At 43.2% G+C, this 23,968-nt stretch overlaps 1 protein-coding gene across 1 annotated transcript in view; it reads right to left on the reverse strand.

Moving 5' to 3' along the window:
• LOC140200078 (rho guanine nucleotide exchange factor 17-like) overlaps positions 1 to 23,968 on the reverse strand; it is a 472,416-nt gene that overhangs the window by 129,163 nt on the left and 319,285 nt on the right. Inside the window, exons 4-5 of the mRNA XM_072262817.1 lie at positions 4,202 to 4,318; positions 2,894 to 2,986 (exon numbers count right to left, since the gene is read on the reverse strand). Coding sequence (XP_072118918.1) covers positions 2,894 to 2,986; positions 4,202 to 4,318 — 210 coding nt within the window. The remainder of the gene's footprint in view (positions 1 to 2,893; positions 2,987 to 4,201; positions 4,319 to 23,968) is intronic.

The raw sequence follows: 23,968 nt of genomic DNA on the forward strand, positions 1-23,968 counted from the left end.
GTATATCAATCAAACATTATTTCCCTTTCATAAACCCACAGTGACTCTGCAATTCAACTTTCAAAGCCTTTAATCCATAGACAATATTCCTGTACCAGTAGAATTTTGGAGCCTGATAACCAAATGTTTCTTTGCTCTATGGCTACATCTTTCAGGACTGCAGAATACTCACAACTGTGTTTACAATGGAGCACTGGACATATCAGTTACTCTGTACATTCACCATAAAATGCCACCACTTAGCATCCATATCTGGCTCACCGACCAAGTAATTCAATTGTTCTTTGGAAATACTGCAGTAACCCCAAAACAGGTGCAAACAACACAAACAGGAGCCAATCTGCAGGTGCTGGAAGTCCAAACAAAGCACACACACACACACAATGCTGGAGGAACTCAGCAGATCAGACAGCGTCTTTGAAAAAGAGTAAACAGTCGACGTTTTGGGCCAAGACCCTTCATCAGGGACTGGAGAAAGATAAAGATAAGAAGTCAGAGCAAGAAGATGGGGGGGTGGGGTTTGAAAAAATTTAAGGTAGCAGGTGATAGGTGAAACCAAGAGACGGGGAGGGGTGAAGTAAAGAGTTGGGAAGTCGATTGGTGAATGAGATAAAGAGCTGGAGAAGGGGGAATCTGATAGGAGAGGCCAGAAGGCCATGGAAGAAAGGCAAAAGACCCGTTCAGACTACAAGGGAGAGGAATGAGGCCCTCTTGTCACTTCCCTGCAGTTTGACAGTCTGTATTCAGGGACTGCCAGTCCATCACACCCTCGATAAATCAGAATATTCATCACTTACGTAAGTGATCAGGGTTGCTATGTTCAACAGAATGTTTAAGGCAAATATTTTATCCATGTAAAATGGGAATAATCTGCACTAAGATCTGTACAGGTGAACAAGTCTGAATAAATAACTATGATTTTAGGAGCATATTGCAAGCACCAACAAATACAATGATATGGACTCCACAATACCATTGCTCTAATGCTTTTGTAGTGTGGCTTCAGCATATAAACTCCAGAATGCTTTCTCTGAATATTGCAGTAGAATGATAATAGCATTTAATTTAACAGCAAATGAACAACACAACTATCTGCATTTAACATCGTGAAGTGCCTAAATTGGAATTGAATTGCCTTTGGTTTATATTTTCACATGTACAAAGGTGAATGAAGAGTACAGCACAGGAACAGCCCTTCGGTCACAATGTTGTGCCAAACCAGCTAAAAACAAATCAAAAACACCCAAACACTAATCCCTCCTACCTACACAATGTCCATTTCCCTCCATCTTCCTCACATTCATGTGCCTATCCAAACCTCTCTTAAAAACCTCTAATGAATTACACAGTGCATTGAGGCAGAACAAGGTAAAAACAAAACAATGCAAAATAAAGTGTAAAAACTACAGACAAAATGCAATGCAGGTAAACGATAATCAGGAGGTGGATTGTGAGGAGAACGCTCTTTATCAAACAAATCTTACACTCAGTTACTTGAGGTATTAGGAATTCAAGATTCAAGATTGCTTATTGTCAGTCTTCAGTGCACAACCGTAAAGCAGAACGAAGGAATCGAAACATTGGCCAAAGAGGTAGGTTTTAAAGATCGGAGAGAAATGGTGAGGCCCAGAGGCTTTTGAACAGGAATTTCAGCATTCAGGGCCTTGACACCAGAAGGCCGACATTTTCCTCATGAGTTTACGTGGCACAATGGCTCAGTTTCAGTTCTGAGCTCTGCTGCTCTGTGTGTGTGTGTTTGTAGTTTGCACGCGCACCATGTGTTTCTTCTGATTTCCTTCGACATCCCAAAACGGCACAGGTTCGTAGGGCACGGCACAATGTACCTTGAGTGGAAGAATCTGGGGAGAGGTTAAGGATGAGAGGGGTTGAGCTGTGTGGGAATTTAATGAAATGTGGGGAGACGCAAATGGGCTTGGTTGGGATTAGTGTAGCAAGTGGGTGCTTGATGGTTGGAATTAACTCAATGGGCCGAAGGGCTTGTTTCCATGTAGTACCTCTCTATGATTATGACTTGGCATGTCATACCGTGTGGATTTATCACTGTTAGGGACCAGGATGTTTTTCTTTCATCACCCCATCTTTGCTGATGGATAGAAGTTGACTTTGGAAAATCCCTGGTAGGAAAGCAGGAATCTCATGGAGTTTCTCTGTTACCTATGGGTTTGTAATGTCACCATGTTCTAATCAGTGTAAATCTTGCAAAACATTTTTGCAAACAGGTGAAATACTTCATTTGAGATATTACAACTTGTAACACCATTGGCGGGGGGGGAGGGGGGAGTCACATAAATAATGTGGAAAATGTCAGTGCAGTTGAGATAAAAACTTCACTGCTCTCTAAATATTTCATTCATATTAATAGCAGAACTGAGCCTGGAGTGAAAATAATCTCTATCAGCCACTACACCTCACCTTGAAATCAGCCGTTCCAGCAGGAGGGAGGCTTCTGGCACTCAGGCTGCTCTAAGACTTCTTGTGCCAACATTAAAGCTCTCGGTGAGGTGGGGCCACCTATGAACTGTTAGAAGGCTCTTAGATAGTCCCTCAGATGACTTAATAGTCAACTGACACCCTGAAACAAGTTATGTCCTTTCATCAGTATAAATTACCACAGATGGAAGGGTCCAGCACTGCTTAAGCATTTGTAGAGAAGAATGATGCCCCAAATGTACCAATTTAACTTCAGATGATCAAGGTGTTTCCATTGTCCATTTTAAAACCCGGGAGTGATTGCAGTGAAATATATCACAATGCACAAACTACACTGGGTTCTGAGTTAACTCAGGAGACCTTAGACTTTGGAACATTTATGAATTAGTTGGCTTCCCCTTAAATGCCGAACATTGGCTTTGACCTCATTCTCACATCCTACCTTTATCAGAAGTTCATAGCGGGGTATTCTCTGCACGGGTTTGATCATCAAATCAGACAGTGCTTGCTTTTCTTTGTTCTCCCTCATGCTTTGCTGCAAGGTAAGAAAGGAAAAGTAAATGTTGGTTCTGAAATCACAACAGCTCAAACAGGAGCAAGACAGAATTGGACTGGTTCCCCTCTACATTAGTGACAATGTTCATGAGAGATTTTAATTCCTATGAATGTCATGACATGTGTATAACAGAGTCAGTCCAATTCAGTGCCAAAAGGCTCTACTGTTGTACCAGGCCCATCTCCATTACAGGCCTGCTGCTGAGTAGACCAATCACACTTGATCTTCAACACTAAGCCTAACCAATCCGCTTTCACGTCCATTCCATGCTTGACCAATTCCTTCCCAGCCCCATCACCAAGCTTGTCCAATCCCCTTCCAGGTATATCACAGAGCAAGACATAGAAAAACATAGAAAATAGGTGCAGGAGTAGGCCATTTGGCCCTTCCAGCCTGCACCATCATTCAGTATGATCATGGCTGATCATCCAACTCAGAACCCTGTACCAGCCTTCCCTCCATACCCCCTGATTCCTTTAGCCACAAGGGCCATATCTAACTCCCTCTTAAATATAGCTAATGAACTGGCCTCAACTGTTTCCTGTGGCAGAGAATTCCACAGATTCACCACTCTCTGTGTGAAGAAGTTTTTCCTCATCTCGGTCCTAAAAGCCTTCCCCTTTATCCTCAAACTGTGACCCCTCATCCTGGACTTCCCCAACATCGGGAACAATCTTCCTGCATCTAGCCTGTCCAATCCCTCTAGAATTTTATATGTTTCAATAAGATCCCCCCTCAATCTTCTAAATTCCAACAAGTATAAGCCTAGTCGATCCAGTCTTTCATCATATGAAAGTCCTGCCATCCCAGGAATCAATCTGGTGAACCTTCTTTGTACTCCCTCTATGGCAAGAATGTCTTTCCTCAGATTAGGGGACCAAAACTGCACACAATACTCCAGGTGTGGTCTCACCAAGGCCTTGTACAACCTCCCTGCTCCTGTACTCGAATCCTCTTGCTATGAATGCCAGCATACCATGCACCTTTTTCACCGCCTGCTGTACCTGCATGCCCACTTTCAATGACTGGTGTATAATGACACCCAGGTCTCGTTGCACCTCCCCTTTTCCTAATTGGCCACCATTCAGATAATAATCTGTTTTCCTGTTTTCGCCACCAAAGTGGATAACCTCACATTTATCCACATTGTCCACAAGACCAACCCACTGCCAGGCCCAATGCGTTACCACTTACCTCCAGAAACTTAATAAACGCTGGCTTTGCATCCTTGGCCAATCGCACAGCTTCTTTGGCATTGAGGAAATTATCAATATATGCGGAGTACGAGTTGGCCAATACATCCTTGGAGAACTGCAAAGTCAACAGAGGAATTAATGTAGAGTGCATCAAGGAATTGTGGTAAGTACTGTAAATAAGAGGGTTAGAGCTGTGGGTTAATAATTACCACCACTCTTCAGCTCTATAACATTTCATTTACTTCCTATCACTGTTCTCTAAGGCAATTCCCATAATGACCCACTGCCTGAAAAACCCTTACTTATCTCACCTCTGTTTCATTCCACAGTTATCTTTACTCTGTGGCCTCAGCTGACTGACTGTCCTATGCTTGGAAAGACTTCCTTCCCCTGTACTTCCTCAAAACTCTTCATAACTTTGTGCACCTCGGTTGTATCCCTCTCTAATCTGCTCTGCTGCAAAGAGAAAGTATGCAGGTTCTTCGTTTTGCTTTGACCTCATGTGTATTAAACTAGGAACATTCTGCCTGTGGAGAACCTCCAGGTTGTTCATGGTGAGGTGCTCCATGAGTTTGCAGGCTCTCTAAATTGTAGGAATTCTGCAGTCAACGGATAGACACTCACAGGCAGCAGAGGGAGGCAAATAACATCAGAACGCTAATGTACCATGTCACCACCAGGGTGGTAGAATTTAAATACCAGTCTCTCTTCATCCAGTTCCTCGCAGTTTCCCACAAAGGGAATGGGGCGGCACCGTAGCTTAGTGGTTGGCAAAATGCTTTACGATACCGTCAACCTGTGTTCAATTCCTGCTGCTGCTTGTAAGGAGTTTGTATGCCCCCCCCCACCCCATGACTGCATGGGTTACCTCCGGGTGCTCCAGTTTCCTCCCACAGTCCAAAGACCTACCAGTTGGTAGGTTAACTGGTCACTGTAAGTTGTCCCGTGATTGGGCTAGGGTTAAATCAGGAGTTGCTGGGCACCGTGGCTCAAAGGACCAAAAGGGCCTACTCTATGCTAAAATGTCAATAAAATTTAAGAAAAAATATTAGAAAGGCAGTTAAATTGCTACCTGTCCATTTTACACCACTGCACAAAAATCAGTTACCTTCCCTGTACCAGCACAACTGAGATTTTGTACAAATAATAGCAATTGCCACAAGGGGGCGTACTGATAGAGCTGTGAAGTGTGAGGGAGGGAGGACCCATCGTCCTTCTGCCCACCAGAATCCTCAGCTGACCTGCTGGATTTGCAATGTATGAACAGCAAAGGTTCAGGATTACGGTCAGTCCTTGGCTGTCAGCACACTCTCGATAAAAACAGCATTCTGCACCCTTCCACTTTTACAAAAATTAACACCACATACTATCTAGCAGGAAATATCAAATCGATTTTTTAAAACAAGCAGTATATGGCTACATGCTAATAAGCCAATAAAGATTTATTTAAAAGGTATTGTGGTGCAAACATGTATGCCGGCTATATTAAACTCCAATATTGTCGAGGCTGTTTGTTCTGAATTGCCTCCCTGCAAGCCTGTGAAACAGAATTTCATTATCTAGCACAACATATGGCCACTATTACATTGCATCCTTCATAAACACAGCAGAGGATAAATTTGTTGTCCCATTCAACCTGTACAGACATCTCGCTATGATTTCAACTCCTGCTAAAAATATCTAGCTACACACATTCTATGGATTAAATCCACTATTTATTGTTGATCTGACTGTAACTGGGATGTTTTCAAACTGACCATGTCTTTCCTTTCTCCCAATCTCGTGCAGCACTACAATGATGTTATAGGAAATACCTCAAGGGGATAAAGCACCCTGTGGAATCATGGACATCAGCAAATCGATTAGGTGCAGGGAGGGAGGGAGCGCTTGCCACACAAGCAGAGTTGAGTGGTTGAGGTCTGTCCTCATGTAGTTTACTAAAATGTGAAGAACTCTCACCGAGGCCTACAAAACTGCGATCGTGTTTGCTGTTGTGTGCTGGGGCAGCAGGCTGAGGGTGGCAGACACCAACAGAATCAACAAACTCATTCGTAAGGTCAGTGTGGGGATGGAACTGGACTCTCTGACGGTGGTGTCTGAAAAGAGGATGCTGTCTAAGTTGCATGCCACCTTGGACAATGTCTCCCATCCACTACACAATGTACTGGTTGGGTACAGGAGTACATTCAGCCAGAGACTCATTCCACTGAGATGCAACACTGAGCGTCATAGGAAGTCATTCCTGCCTGTGGCCATCAAACTTTACAACTCTTCCCTTGGAGGGTCAGACACCCTGAGCCAATAGGCTGGTCCAGGACTTATTTCATAATTTACTGGCATAATTTACATATTACTACTTAACTATTTATGGTTTTATTACTATTTAATTATTTATGGTGCAACTGTAACAAAAAACAATTTCCCTCGGGATCAATAAAGTATGACTATGACTAAATTCTTACATGGCTTGAAGGGCCAGGTGCAGAGAAGATGCTTCTCCTGTTAGAACCAGGAGGCATAGACTTAGAATGAGGGTTTGGTCATCTAAGACAGAAATTAGAAAAACAAAACATTTCTTCATCCATAGGGTGGTGCATCTTTGGAATACCAACCTTCAGCAGACAGTCATCAGTCCATTCAAAACAAAAATGGACTGATTTCTGAATACTGAACAAGGGATATGGAGAAAATGAGGGAATAATGTTGAGGTAGAAGATCGTCCATGATTTTTAAGAATGGCAAAGGTGGCTTTAAGGGCTGATTACTTACTATTTCTCCTAATTATCATCTCAGTACTACTGAAGCCTCAAGTCCCACACCACAAGGTTCAGGGATAGTTATTACTCTTCAACCATCAGGCTCCTGAAATGGTTCGGAAAGCTGAAAGATTGCAAGATTTGTTGCCATCTGTTTGAAAGCAGTCCGATTGGCTTCTGTGAGAACTGAAACCCAAGTTGTTGCTCGCCTGTCACAACCTCATGACCTCACAGCTCTGACCTCAGGAAGCAGTTCTTAAGGGGTCACACCACTCTTCAAGCAGCACTCTTCCTATTACTGGGGAGTGTTGACAGGAATAAATACTGGGGACATGGCAGCCAATGCTTACTAAAAACCAACAGAAGCCATTTAACATCAATATATGCAAGATGCACCTTCCTTGTGTAAGAAGTTGCCAAGGGAGGCTTTTGTAAAGATGTGAACGCTCTCTCCAAATGTCTGGAATCTGGGAAAGCAAGGATGTAAGTAAGGTGGCTGCCAGCTGCTACTTCAAAATTAATCCATCGACAATAACACGGGGCCACAGATAGGGAGTTGTTGTGGGGCGATTTCACACCAACATCAGGAAGCATTTCTTTACACAGTAAGTTGTGGACTCATGGAACAAACTACCTAGTTGTGTAGTTGAGAGTAGTACCTTAGAGACTTACAAATCTAAACTCAGTAGTTGTTTCTGCACACTATGTGAATAGGAAATTGGCAAGCCTTGTGGGGCCCAATGGCTTATTCTGGTCAAAAACTTTCTGGTGTTTCTAATGTTCTAGATGTTCCTGCCAACTCTACTGAACCAGTATCAACCATACACTGAAGGTTTGTCACCACAGCACATGACGATTTTTAGACCCACGTTATGGCAGTGAGCACCACAGTATTACACATGGAGTATATTAGCCGATACAACCTGGAAGGATAATAGCACCAAGTATTTGATCATGAAGATAACTTTGAGAATAGTGCAGCCTTCCTGGGGTCACAGATGTGACTGAGGACTACCTTGTATAGATAGGGCTCCTTTAGAAGCTGTAAATACAAGGGTGGTGCTCTGTGGGTAAGATATTGGGTACTAACTCCCCCTTTGTAAGATGTTTTCTGTGGTCCATTTATTTCTCATTTGATTTCTCATCCACTTCTCAACTTCAGCATTTCTGACCGCTAAAATTTGAGGGGGTAGTGACTGGGTTCCAACTTGGGTTACGTATGCGCCAGCAAAACAACAGAGTTAATAGGATTAAAAGATTTTACTAAGCCACGTTAGCCACAATACTCGCTTGGCAACATACAGTGTGGGAGTGAGAAACCGGGCCCGCCGAGACAAAACCGCGCACACTCCAAAGCCCACGCAAGAAGAGAGTGCCTCCCACACGTAGGAGGCCTAATTACGTCACCGTGCGATCAATCAGCCGCATGAGCACTTGTCATGTTCTCGCAATAATTCTGATATGGATCAATTTGTGAGGGCTTACTTGAGATTGTTTCTCCTCAAAGAATCAGCACTCTGCCTATGAATGCAGAGGCAAAATGTCTGGTCCTTCAAATTAAGCTTCTGTGTTTTATTCAGTGTTATTGATGGTTGTTATGTGAGTGCCAGTCGTCATTCAGAGGAAACTGATGAACATGTTGCTGGAGACAGATCTTGGGTGTTGATGTCATTTTGCAAGTGGGAAAAGGATCACAAAGGACAGACCCCTTTAATGAGGGGCATTAACTGTGGTGTAGAAAATCAATGCTACCCGTACTATCTTTTCTGGCAGTAAAATTCCAAAATACATATTATCTAAACGATGAAAGGTTGCAGAGGCATCTAGGTCTCTGCCTGTATGGTTCACAATGTACAAAACTGTTCTGTTGGCTTTCTTAGTTATTTGCTGTACCTGCACGCTAGCCAAGAAAACTAACCAAACATTTTTGTACGTTGGGAGGAGAATTGAATACAAAAGGAGGGAAGTAGGTATTGGTGAGAATCACATCTGAGCTACTGAGTAGGCTATTGGTCTTCTTATTTAAGGACTGACGTTAATGCACTGGAAACAGCTCTGGGAAGGTTTATTAGACCAACGCCTAATAAATCTAGAATGCATGGGTTACTTTCTGAGGAAAGATGGGTCAGGCAAGTGTAACGCTCAGCTATATTGGCTCGTATTTATCTAGGGGAAACCCCGTCCGCAGCCCAACCTTATCTCCCAGTTATGTCAGTTGCTGTGCAAATGCCACCTGATTCAGCTTCAAACATCAATCATCCGCCAGCACACAATGTACGTTTTACAAATTACACTTTATAAATCTTACTAGGACTATGAGATTAATAGAGGTACAATACAAAAGGGCATGAAAAAAAAAGCGCCAGACTTATCAAAGTTCAATTTCTTCATGCGCACACAGTTGGAGCTCAGGACCTTCTTCCTTCCCCCTGCGATCCACTCTGACCCCTTTGACTCGCAGCTCGGGACCACCCAAAGTGATCAAGCAGCGCACTCACAGCACGTCCGTCGTCCTCACGGTCTCTCCTCCAACTCCCCGCCAAAACCCCTGGTTCCCAGCCATATGAGACAGCGTATCACTATGTCCGTCATCCTCACGGTCTCTCCTCCGACTCCCCGCCAAACCCCCCCGGTTCCCAGCCATATGAGACAGTATATCACCCCAAGAAAGAATAACATGGACACCCATTGGCTCATTTACTCTGTTATCAATAATATAACCCAAGCAAACTGCTAGCTGGAGACTTTCTCAGCGTTTAACATAACAAAGAAGCCATTTATAATTAACATACGCAGTAACATACAAGAGGAAACCCCTTACACAAGGCTTGCTGCTAGAGTTTAGAAGAGTGAGAGGGGACTTGATTGAAACATTTCAGATCACAAAGGTCTCGCAGGGTGGGATGGAGTCTTCCCCTCCACCATCAGATTTCTGAACAGACAATGAATCCATGAGAACACCCTTCTAGTTTGTATTCCCTCCCCTCCCCAGCCTTCTTATTTTGCTTTTCCCAAAACATTGTCTGTTTATTCCTTTCCATTGATGCTGCCTGACCTGCTGAGTTCCTCCAGCATTTTATAAGTGTTACTCAACACTTTTGACCTCTCTTTGCACTACCTATTTTTAAAAATATATTTATTTATTATAATTCATAGTATATTTCATGTATTACACTTTACTGCTACCACAAAAGAATACATTTCACAACATACAGTATATTAGTGATACTGATTTTGATCTGAGTCACAATTCTGCTTTGCTGTGCTGATCAGTATAATGAGCACTCTGGTCCACAGTGGCCATTTGCTGCACCTAAAAATGTTTTCAGAGGCACCAAGAACTTGGAATGCTGTCAACAACTTGGCATGAGGAAAACCTTAGAGTCTGAAAGTTTTAAAGTATTTTTTCCCTCAATGATCCTTCACTCCCCCAACACAGTACACACACGTCTCTTTCCTTAGACTGGCTTTGTTGTGGATGAGGCAATGAAATGAGGTTAGATATGAAGATAGATGGAGGGACAGGTAGTGTTAAGGAAACAGGGAGTCTGCAGAAGGATGTAGACAGATTAGGAGAATGGGCAAAGAAGTGGCAGATGGAATGCAGTATAGGATGTGTATGGTCATGTGCTTTGGGAGAAGGAATAAAAGCATAGACTTTTTATTTTCTAAATGGGGAGAAAATTCAAAAAATCTGAGGTGCAAAAGGACTTGGGAGTCCTCGTGCAGGATTCCAGAAAAGGTTAATTTGTAGGTTGAGTTAGTGGTGAGGAAGGCAAATGCAATGTTAGCGTTCATTTTGAGAGGATAACAATATAAAAGGCTTTGTAAGGCACTGGAGAGGCCTCGCTTGGAGTATTGTGAGCAGTTCTGGACCCTCTATTTAAGAAAGGATTACTGACATTAGAGAAGGTTCAGAGGAGGTTCAAAAGAATGACACTGGGAATGAAAGGCTTATTGTATGAGGAGCACTTGATGGCTTTGTGCCTTTATTCGCTGGAATTTAGAAGTATGGGGGATTTCCTTGAAACCTATCAAATGTTGAAAGACCTAAATAGAGTGGATGTGGAGAGGACATTTCCTATGGTGGGGAAAGTCTAGGACCAGTGGGCAGGGCTTCAGAATAGACGAACGTCCATTTACAGTGAAGATGAGGAGGAATTTCTTTATCCAGAGGGTAATGAATTGATGGAGTTTGTTGCCGCAGCCGGCTGTGGAGGCCAAGGTCACTGGGTGTATTTAAGGGGGAGGTTGATAGGTTCTTGATTAGTCAGGGCGTGAAAGATTACAGGGTGAAGGTAGGAGATGGGGTTGAGGGGTATATGGATCAACCATGATGAAATGACGGAGCAGAATCGGTGGGTCGATTGCCCCAATCTGCTCCTGTGTCTTATGGCCTGATGTGTTGTCAGTAGGAGCAGGATGCTTGCAAGACATTCGGGCTGAGCTAGCAGCTCTGCTCAGTGAACTTGCAATAACTCATGTGGCTGGGAAGCCAGGAAAAGTACTCCTTTCAATAGTTTCCTGTTACACTGCCAATGTTTCCCCTAACTTGACCCTTCACTTCCTCTATTACAAGGGCTTGAATTGTTTGATATTGTACCTTCTTAGCCTAGTCACAGCACAGCAGTGTGTGTGGTGTTTTCACACTGTGCTTCCCTGCTTCAGTGTTATTTTAGTACACCACTTGTGAGATGCACTTCACACACCATCTCAAATTGCTTCTGCTACTGGTGACAGTCGCATAACAGGCAGGATTAATGAGAACAACTGAACTAACGGGAAAGCTTCCTACTGCTCTGAACTTTCAATTTCCCAACTAGAGTGTGACTGCATTTCCCACCTCTTTCCATGTTAAGGTCTATGGTCCGAGTATCCAGCCTGTCAAGAAGACAGGTTTGAGACATTCCTCAGACCTTGCTGAATTCTGTACTGTGATTTCTTTATTTATATATATACATATAACGTTCTCTGGACTGTGGGCGGAACCGAGCACCCAGAGGAAACCCACGTGGCCGTGGGGAGAACGTAAACCTCCTTACAGACAGCGGCAGTAATTGAACCCCAGTTGTTGGTGCTGTGATAGTGTTAAACTAACCGCTGCACTACCGTGCCACCGCCCAGCCCTTGACAGAACTAGGTGGCTTTCTCATCAGCCACGCATGCTGTGAGCTTTGAGACTATACACTGCGCATGTGCCCCTTCCATTATTTTCAAGTCAAGTCAAGTCAAGTCGCTTTTATTGTCATTTCAACCATAACTGCTGGTACAGTACACATTAAAAATGAAACAACGTTCCTCCAGGACCATGGTGCTACATAAAACAACACAAAACGACACTAGACTACATGAAACAACACAAAAACTACCCTAGACTAAGTGAGGCAACACTAAACTACACTAGACTACATGAAACAACACAAAACTACACTAGACTACCTGAAACAACACAAAACTACACTAGACTACATGAAACAACACAAGACTACACTAGACTACCTGAAACAACACAAAACTACACTAGACTACATGAAACAACACAAAACTACACTAGACTACATGAAACAACACAAAACTACACTAGACTACATGAAACAACACAAAACTACACTAGGCTATGTGAAACAACACAAAACTACACTAGACTTCAGGCCTACACGGGACTACAAAACAGTATGATAATTAATAAACAAGATAACAGGCACAATAAAGGACAAATTACAATATAATAATAAATGATGTAAATGTAAACAATGTTAAACAATGTTTTAGCAGGAATTGAGAAAGAAATGAGCAAAAATTGCCAAGGGAGTGGAGTGGTGGTCAGTTGAGTGAATGAGTGTGTGTGTGTGTGTGTGCGTGTGCGTGTGTATGTGTGCGTGTGTATGTGTGTGTCTGAGTGTGTGTGTCTGAGTGTGTGTGTGTGTATGTGTCTGAGTGTGTGTGTATATGTGTGTGTGTGTGTGTGTGTGTGTATATATGTGTGTGTGTGTGTTGTGTATATGTATGTGTGTGTGTGTATGTGTGTGTGTGTGTTTGTGTATATGTGTGTGTGTGCATGTGTGTATGTGTGTGTCTGCATGTATGTGTGTGTGTGTGTATGTGTGTGTGTGTGTGTATGTGTATATGTGTGTGTCTGCATGTATGTGTGTGTGTGTGTCTGCATTACAATGGTGCAGCTGGTAGAAATGCCACTTCACAGCCCCCTGAGCGACCAATCCCAGGTTCATTCCCAAACTCCGGTCATTTCCATGGGAGATCTGCACATTCTCTCCGAGACTGCCTGGGATTCCTCTGGGTGCTCCGGTTCCCACATCCCAAAGATGTTTAAGCTGGTAGGTTAATTGCCTGCTCTAAAATGTGCCTGGTGTTAAGTGAACGGTGAATCTGGGCAGACAGGAGTTGCTAGGAAAATGGACAGAATAAAATTGGATTGCAGAATAAAAGGGATTTTTGTAAATGCTTATTTGATATTCAGTGGGTTGAAGGGTCTGTTTTCACAGGATGTGAATCGTTGCTGTCATGGTATTAGTGAAGTCCCCTCAGACTCTGGGGTGTACTGTAATCTTGACATCAACACTAAAGGAAAATGGGGGTATTGCCCCCCTATTCTACTCCCTCCACAGATAAACAGTTCTGTGCAGAATTGGTTCTGTGTGCATTGAGTGCTGCTTTCTGAAGACAAATTCCTGTATCCAGTTTTCTTCAGGTGTGGAATAGGGCTTTGGCTGAACATCAGTGTCCTGCTATCTGCAGGTCCCTCCCTCCTTCCCTCCTTCCACATCACTTCTATTGCCCGACCGTGACACAAGAGATTCTGGAAATCTGAAGCACCGCGCACAAAATGCTGGAGGAACTCAGTGGATCAGGCAGCATCTATGGAGGGAAATAAACAGCTGATGTTCTGGGCCAAGTCCCTTCACCAGGATACTGACTGTTCATTTTCCTCCATAGATGCTGACTGACCTGTTGAATTCCTCCAGAGATTTGTATGTGTTAGTCCCCATCCTGGTCTGGACTCATCTCCATGATTTGAGAGGTTTTCAGCCGTATTACAGCCAAGAGTGTTTCATCTATTCTCCTTCTTCTATAAATGTACAGTCAGTGACATGTTTGGCACCACCTTTTTCCTTTACGGCATTTTCAAACTGGACTGGGCTGAGTGGATTTTCCTGCACTGGGCATATTCAGATAATCCTTGATGGAGGGTCTCAAGCCAGAATAATAATTAAAGCCAAATAACTCCCTCCGCAGATGCTGCCTGACCTGCTGAGTTCCTCCAGCTTACTTGTCTGTTGCTTCAGATAAGTTTCCTTGTAGCTCAGCTCCTAAGCAAGCCTGTAACTGGCAATCTTCTGAATGCCCTCTCTGGATATGGGCCACAGCAAAGTCCTGCCACTCATGTCAGCCCGAACCGGCAGAAGCCAAAATCATGCTCGGTCAGTGAAAATAGACACTTTCTGGGCTGTGGTTTTTTGCCATCTTGAATTCATAGGAAGGACCTTTTGTTGCCTATCACAGGCATATCAGAATCAGAATCAGGTTTATTATCACCAGCATGTGACATGAAATTTAACTTACCAGCAGCAGTTCAATGCAATACATAATCCAGCAGAGAAAAAATAATAATAATAATCAATAACAAGTAAATCAATTATGTATATTGAATAGATTAAAAATGTGTGCAAGAACAGAAATACCGTATATTAACAAAAAGTGAGGTAGTGTCCAATATTCAATGTTCATCTAGGAATCGGATGGCAGAGGGGAAGAAGCTGTTCCTGAATCACTGAGTGTGTGCCTTCAGGCTTCTGTACTTCCCACCTGGTGGTAACAGTGAGAAAAGGGCATGCTCTGGGTGCTGGAGGACCTTAATAATGGACGTTACCTTTCTGAGACACGACTCCCCAAAGATATCCTGGGTACTTTGTAGGCTAGCACCCAAGATGGAGCTGACTAGATTTACAACCTTCTGCAGCTTCTTTCGGTCCTGTGCAGTAGCCCCTCCATACCAGACAGTGATGCAGCCTGTCAGAATGCTCTCCACAGTACAACTATAGAAGTTTTTGAGTATATTTGTTGACATGCCAAATCTCTTCAAACTTCTAATAAAGTATAGCCGCTGTCTTGCCTTCTTTATAACTACATCGGTATGTTGGGACCAGGTTAGGTCCTCAGAGATCTTGACACCCAGGAACTTGAAGTTGCTCACTCTCTCCACTTCTGATCCCTCTATGAGGATTGGCATGTGTTCTTTCGTCTTACCCTTCCTGAGGTCCACAATCAGGTCTTTTGTCTTACTGACGTTGAGTGCCAGGTTGTTGCTGTGGCACCACTCCACTAGTTGGCATATCTCACTCATGTACGCCCTCTCGTCACCACCTGAGATTCTACCAACAATGGTTGTATCGTCAGCAAATTTACAGATGGTATTTGAGCTATGCCTAGCCACACAGTCAGGTGTATATACAGAGTAGAGTATTGGGCTAAGCACACACCCCTGAGGTGCACCAGTGTTGATCATCAGCGAGGAGGATATGTTACTCCCAATCCGCACAGATTGTGATCTTCCAGTTAAGCAGTCGAGGATCCATTTGCAGAGGGAGGTACAGAGGCCCAGGTTCTGCAACTTCTCAATCAGGATTGTGGGAATGATGGTATTAAATGCTGAGCTATAGTTGATGAAAAGCATTCTGACGTAAGTGTTTGTGTTACCTGGGTGGTCTAAAGCCGTGTGGAGAGCCATTGAGATTGCATCTACTGTTGACCCATTGTGGCAATAGGCAAATTGCAATGGGTCCAGGTCCTTGCTGAGGCAGGAGTTCAGTCTAGTTATGACCAAATCTCAAAGCATTTCATCACTGAAGAAGTGAGTGCTACCAGGCAATAGTCATTAAGGCAGCTCATAGGCACTGGCATAATTGTTGCCTTTTTGAAGCAAGTGGGAATTTCCGCCCGTAGCAGTGAGAGGTTAAAAATATCCTTGAATACTCCCACTAATTGGTTGGCACAGGTTTTCAGAGCCTTACCAGGTACTCCATGAAACACAGCCCAATCAAAGCACTTTCAAAGGTTAAAAGGTTTCAAAGGTACATTTAATGTCAGAGAAATGTATACAATATACATTCTGAAATGGTTTTTCTTTGCAACCATCCACGAAAACAGAGGAGTGCCCCAAAGAATGAACGAGAGTTAAATGTTAGATCCCTAAAGATCCCCCCCCAGCTCCCCTCCTCCTGCGCGTAAGCGGCAGCGAGCAACGATCCCCGTCCCCCCACCAGCAAAAAAAAGCATCAGCACCCGCCACCGAGCACTCAAGAGTGCAGCAAAAGCAACAGTAAAAACACAGACTTGCAGTACTCCAAAGACTATGTGTTCACCCAGTATTTGACACACCACAGCTTCTCTCTCTGCCTAATAAGGGAGAAAGAGGTGTCTCCGTTTTTTCAATCCTTCCATGACCTCAGTGATACACAAGTGATCTCTGGCCATTTCATCCTTTTGACATTATATCCCTCCTTATTATACTTACACTGCATTTGGAAACAAAACTCCACCAAAGTCACTCAAAGGCTGCCACCGAGGTTCTCAGTCACTTCTTTGTCCCCACCAAAACAAAACCTTTACCCTCTCATCTTCTGGTCCCTCATAAACAAGACACTCTGAATGCCGAGGAATCTGTAAACAGGAAAGAGGACTGATCATGGTACTTACATGTAATCCCCTTTGCTGAACCCGAAAGTCCTTGGTATGGTAGTACTGCGGTGATTACATTACTGGATTAGTAAGGTAGATGAACAATCCAGAGATCCAAGTTAAAATCCTCCCGAATTCTTTCAAAATCTTATCAGAATTCCACATAATAATCTGGAATTTCAACTAAAGTAAATGCACAATTCGCAAATTACTTGGTAATGATGATCACAATTAATTTTATTTCTCCTCTGTTTTCAAGTCAGCAGTCACAAACGCCATCAAGGGGTCAAGAACCGCCATCCTTATACAGAACCCGGACTCATCCACTCAAGGCCGAAGTCGTCGCTAAGTATCTCACTCAGCTCCACTGACCAGCTGCCTTGAAACAGTGAGACAAAAAAACTGGGTGGGCCACACTTCATTTGACTTGGCACTGAATTTGGACAAAGCATTGTTGGTACCAACACATTTACACAACCAAACACCCTACACAATGACCATTCCACTGAAAAATAGAGCAGCCATCTATTTGCTCTTACCCCTATAATGGTTCAGAACAACCATTATAGGCGACTTAGTTTCAGCACAAATGCAGGAGTGTAGTGCAGAACTCTCAATACAAGTGCAGCTTCAACCATGTTCAAGCTATTCTACACCATTTAGGACAAAGCAACCCAGATACTGGTACTCCATCCATCACCCTAAACTTTCACAAACATGCCAACATTTGCAGGTGGAGCTGCAAGCAACACACACAAAATGCTGGAGGAACTCAGCAGGTCCAGCAGCATCTATGGAAAAGAGTGAACGATCAGTGTTTTGGGCCGTGACCCTTCATCAGGACTGGGGGAAAAATGGTGAGAAGTCAGAGCAAGAAGGTGGGGAGAGGGGAGGAAGAAGCACAAGGAGGGAGGTGATAGGTGAACCGGGTGAGCGGGGAGAAGTGAAGTAAAGAGCTGAGAAATTGATTGGTAAAACAGACAAAGGGCTGGAGGAGGAGGAATCTGATAGGAGAGGGTAGAAAACCATTTTAGAAAGGGAAGGGTGAGGAGAACCAGAGGGAGGTGATGGGCAAGTAAGGAGATGAGGTGAGAGAGGCAAGCAAGAATGGAGGAGTGGTGAAGATGGGGGAGGGGCAATTACTGGAAGTTTGAGAAATTGATGTTCATGCCATCAGGTTGCAGACGACCCAAATGGAAAATAAGATGTTGCTCCTCCAAACTGAATGTGGCCTCATCGCATTACAGGAGGCCACGCACTGATATGTCAGAACGGAAATGGGAAGTAGAATTGAAATGTGTGGCTTCCGGGAGATCCTGCTTTTTCTGGCGGGTGGAGCATAGGTGCTCGGCGAAGCGGTCTCCTTATCTTCGGGTTCGTGCCACCTCACAGAGATAGAGTTCCTCTTGTTCTCACCTACCACCTCACTAATCTCCGCATCCAACACATAATTCTCCATAACTTCCTATATGACAAATATGATTCTCTTTGTGGACCATTATGTGTTTAAACCACTTGCTGCTGCTGACTCTAATCACCATGGCAACCATGATTTAAAATTCATGCAAAAGATTAAAAGTAACATCCTGATTACTTTGGGTTTCCCACAATATCAAAAATAGAAAATACTGGTATTTTAAAATCTACTGTGCAGAACAACATTAAATCTTAGCAACTGTAACCTATGAATACATTTTAGCACATTAACATTCTTTTTAGACTTGTGTTATTGGGGAATATCACTTGTGTACATTTCACTTAATTCACGTAGGCACTGAGACCCAATAGATAACCTTCAGAAAGGTAATAATGACTACAGTATAAATTATATTGCGTAGAAGAATAGGACAAAAAAAATCCCATAGTATGTTTAGTCAGTTAACCTGGATGAGGAAAGAGCCATTTCACGTTCTTGGTTTTGTCTTACGTTGGTTAATCATGAACTGAGGGACGATCAAAGATGCCAAGAATCAAAAAATTCAAACACATTGGTCAGCAGAACTTGCCATTTGAAACCTGTGCTGATGATTACTCTTAATATTTTTGATTCTGGGTGTTTTTTTATTACACCTCTGAGGACTAGAAAGAAAATAAAACATAAAGCAAATAACACAAGTGAGCTCCTTCCACAACTTCAGGGTTCTCAAAGCGCACACCACAGACACTTTCTGAGGGATTCTCACCATGGTAGCCAATTGCTGCCTGTCAAACTCCCCACCACACACATGCACAGAAAGGAGATGATTGATCAGTCAATCTACTTTTGAGACATGTAGCCTCATCTAAACATATGGAGCCTCCAACATAAAGAATGGTCATCTGACTAATGCAAAGAAGGAGAAGCCAGACTTCTTTGCATCCTATCTGGTAAAGATAAAATATAAAGATTAGCTTTATTTGTCACAAGTACATTGAAATACTTTATACTTTATTGTCACCAAACAATTAATACTAGAACGTATAATCATCACAGCGATACTTGTTTCTGCGCATGCTGCTTCCTGGATTACAAATCGATAGTAAATATTAAAAATTTAAATTATAAATCATAAATAGAAATGGAAAAATGGAAAGTAAAGTAGTACAAAAAAACCCGAGAGGCAGGTCCAGATATCTGGCGGGTACAGCAATATCAGAACCTTCAGTGAAATTTGCTGTTTTGCGTCAATGACAAACACAATCTGAAGTTTATGCTGGGGCAGCCCGTGAGTGTTGCCAACATGGTATGCCCACAACCCACTAACCCTAACCCATACTTTGGAACGTGGGAGGAAACCAGAGCACCTGGAGGAAACCCACAGGGCTACAGGGCGAACATACAAACTCCATAAGAACTAGGACAGTAATCAAAACCCCAACAGTGAACTCTGGCACTGTAATGTGATGGCGCTAACTGCTACGATATTGCACTGCTGCCCAAAATGGAGGTCATGCCTCTGCCTTAAAGGTCATTGGTTCAAGCACCACTCCATATACTGGAACCACAAAATCCAGACAGATAAATGACTGAACTGACTTACCAAGGATCCTAAATACTCATGATGCGGTGGATATGAGGAGCATGTTTTCCCGTTGGGGAAGGACCTAGAAGTGTGTGGGGGGGTGGGGACTGTTTAAGAATAAGTGGTTGCTCATTAATGTCTACTGACCTCTCAAAGAGTGGTGAAAGGAGAAAGTTTTAAAGAGTGGGTCAGTTTGATTTTTGAAAAGGGGGTGAAAGATTATCCTGGGTGGACGGGAAAACAGAGGTTGGCACAGCTCAGGTGCGAAAGCTGCCCTCATTATGTAAATGAAAATCACATTATGCATGGCAAGCATTATTGAAGGACCAAGAGGGAATAGTCTCAGACAAACCTATAGAACAGAGGTGAGGAGGAAACTCCTTCACCAGAGAGGGGTGAAACTGTGGAATTTTTTGCCAGAGGTAGCTGTGGAGGGCAAGTGATTGGATATATTCAAAGTGGAGGTTGTTCAGTTCTGGATCAGTAAGGTGTCAAGGGTTACGGAGAGAAGGCGGGAGAATGCAGCTAAGGGGGATAAATAAATCAGACATGATGGAATGGCATAGCAGATTGATGGGCTGAATGGCCTAATTCTGCCCCTTTGTCTGATGGTATTATGCTTTGCATCTCCCTGCAAAGGTGTGGAGCAGACTTAATGGGCGGAGTGGCTTAATTTGGCTCCTATATTCAGCACAGTCTTGTCACCTTCAGAAGTGTTCTGATGACTCTGCCATAGTTGGATGCATCAGCAAGGGAGATGAGGCTGAGAACAGGGCTACGGTAGGAAACTTTGTCACATGGTGTGGGCAGAATTATCTGCAGCTTAATGTGAAAAAGACTAAGGAGCTGGTGGTAGTCCTGAGGAGAGCTAAGGTACCGGTGACCCCTGTTTCCATCCAGGGGGTCAGTGTGGACATGGTGGAGGATTACAAATACCTGGGGATACGAATGGACAATAAACTGGACTGGTCAAAGAACACTGAGGCCATCTACAAGCAGGGTCAGAGCCATCTCTATTTCCTGAGGAGACTGAGGTCCTTTAACATCTGCCAGACGATGCTGAGGATGTTCTACGAGTCTGTTGTGGCCAGTGCGATCATGTTTGCTGTTGTGTGCTGGGGCAGCAGGCTGAGGGTAGCAGACACCAACAGAATCAACAAACTCATTTGTAATGCCAGTGATGTTGTGGGGATGGAACTGGACTCTGTCACGGTGGCGTCTGAAAAGAGGATGCTGTCCAAGTTGCATGCCATCTTGGACAATGTCTCCCATCCACTACATAATGTACTGGTTGGGCACAGGAGTACATTCAGCCAGAGACTCATTCCACCGAGATGCAACACAGAGCGTCATAGGAAGTCATTCCTGCCTGTGGCCATCAAACTTTACAACTCCTCCCTTGGAGGGTCAGACACCCTGAGCCAATAGGCTGGTCCTGGACTTATTTCATAATTTACTGGCATAATTTACATATTACTATTTAACTATTTATGGTATTATTACTATTTAATTATTTGTGGTGCAACTGTAACGAAAACCAATTTCCCCTGGGATCAATAAAGTATGACTATGACTATGACTATATCTCATGGACAGGGGTCCATTTTGACTTCCAGTGCCGTGCGGAGTTCTCACATTCTCCTTGTGAGCAGAAAGGAATCCTGGTTCCCTCCTACATCCCAAAGATGCCTGGTCCTCGGCTTAATTAGACACAATGAACTACCTTTAGTGTCAGTGGTAGCAGGGAGTTGATGCTTGGGTGAGAGAATATAAGTTACAGGAAACTGGGACATACAGTAAGGGAGCACCCAGAAAGATAGTCAAGGCTCCATGTGCCAAATGGCCTCCTCTATGTTGTAAGAAAAAAATGAGAAATATGAACCATGATCTTTTTTGAATGATGGAACAGGATTGATGGGTTGAATGGCCTACTTCTGCCCTAGTTTGTGTGTTTGAATACAGTATGTGCAGGAGATGTAGTCCTTTAAAAGAGGTGTTACACCCAGTCCCAGTCTGTTCTCTCATGTGGTACTATTTTAAAGAGAAGGGAAATTAATCTCACTACCCTATGCAATATTTATAATATCTTTGAGTAAACATTATTAAAACACACATTATCATATAGCTGTGTGTGGGTGATTGCTCTGTGGGAACTGTAGAAACTGTAGCACTGACTACCCATCAGAAGACGTTCATTAGTTTCAGAAAACCCTAATGCTGTGGAAGCTGCTGCATAAATGAGTGAATATTTATTCTCCACAAATATGTACCCAGCAATTGACATTCCCAAATTCAATCAGAGATTGCAGGTTAGAGCCTTCAAGTTGTACATGCAAATCCCCAAGCAATAAACTCAAATCTCTCATCTGATGCAAATACCCCGTTTCCTGCAAAACTTTTAAGATTTTATCATAGTAATAGAATATATCAGAGAATATATAAATTCAAATATATACACTCAGTAGCCGCTTTATTAGGTACAGGAGGTATGTTCATGGTCTTTTGCTACTCTGGCACATCCACTTCAAGGTACCACGTGCCAGAGGTGCTCTTCTTCATACCATATAACCATATAACAATTACAGCACAGAAACAGGCCATCTCGGCCCTTCTAGTCCGTGCCGAACTCTTACTCTCACCTAGTTCCACCAACCTGCACTCAGCTCATAACCCTCCATTCCTTTCCTGTCCATATATCTATCCAATGTAACTTTAAACGACAACATCGAACCTGCCTCAACCACTACTGCTGGAAGCTCGTTCCACACAGCTACCACTCTCTGAGTAAAGAAGTTCCCACTCATGTTACCCCTAAACTTTTGCCCTTTAACTCTCAACTCATGTCCTTTTGTTTGAATCTCCCCCACTCTCAATGGAAAAAGCCTATCCACGTTTACTCTATCAATCCCCCGCATAATTTTAAATACCTTCATCAAGTCCCCCCTCAACCTTCTACACTCCAAAGAATAAAGACCTAACCTGTTCAACCTTTCTCTGTAACTTAGGAGATGAAACCCAGGCAACATTTTAGCAAATCTCCTCTGTACTCTCTCAATTTTATTGACATCTTTCCTATAATTTGGTGACCAGAACTGTAAACAATACTCCAAATTTGGCCTTACCAATGCCTTGTACAATTTCAACATTACATTCCAACTCCTATACTCAATCCTCTGATTAATAAAGGCCAGCATACCAAAAGCTTTCTTCACCACCCTATCCACATGAGATTCCACCTTCAGGGAACTATGCACCATTATTCCTAGATCCCCCTGTTCCACAGCATTCTTCAATGTCGTACCATTTACCATGTATGTCCTATTTTGATTAGTCCTACCAAAATGTAGCACCTCACATTTTTCAGCATTAAACTCCATCTGATCTCTTTCAGCTCACTCTTCTAACTGGCCTAAATCTCTCTGCAAGCTTTGAAAACCTACTTCATTATCCACAACACCACCTATCTTAGTATCATCTGCATACTGACTAATCCAATTTACCACCCCATCATCTAGATCATTAATGTATATGACAAACAACATTGGACCCAGTACAGATCCCTGAGGCACACCACTAGACACCATCCTCCAATCTGACACACAGATATCCACCACTACTCTCTGGCGTCTCCCATCCAGCCACTGCTGAATCCATTTCACTACTTCGCTATTAATACCCAACGATTGAACCTTCCTAACTAACCTTCCATGTGGAACCTTGTCAAAGGCCTTACTGAAGAACATATAGACAACATCAACCGCTTTACCCTCGTCAACTTTCCTAGTAACCTCATCAAAAAATTCAGTAAGGATTTGTCAAACATGACCTTCCACGTACAAATCCATGTTGACTGTTCCTAATCAGACCCTGCCTATCCAGATAATTATCTATACCATCTCTAAGAATACTTTCCATCAATTTAGCACCACAGACATCAAACTCACAGGCCGATGATTGCTAGGTTCACTCTTAGAACCCTTTTTAAACAATGGAACCACATGAGCAATACGCCAATCCTCCGGCACCATCCCCCTTTTTAATGACATTTGAAATATTTCTGTCAGAGCCCCTGTTATTTCCGCACTAACTTCCCTCAAGGTCCTAGGGAATATCTTGTCCGGACCCGGAGACTTATCCACTTTTATATTCCTTAAAAGCGCCAGTACTTCCTCTTCTTTAATCATCATATTTTCCATAACTACCCTTCTTGTTTCCTTACACAATTCAATGAATATAGGCACCTCTGACTATACCCCTTGCCCATCTTCTGGGTTTTCCCCCCCTCCCCCTTTTCCTTCTCCCTGGGCCTCC

Source organism: Mobula birostris, chromosome 7, assembly GCF_030028105.1.
Source record: "Mobula birostris isolate sMobBir1 chromosome 7, sMobBir1.hap1, whole genome shotgun sequence".
Classification (NCBI taxonomy): Eukaryota; Metazoa; Chordata; class Chondrichthyes; order Myliobatiformes; family Myliobatidae; genus Mobula; species Mobula birostris.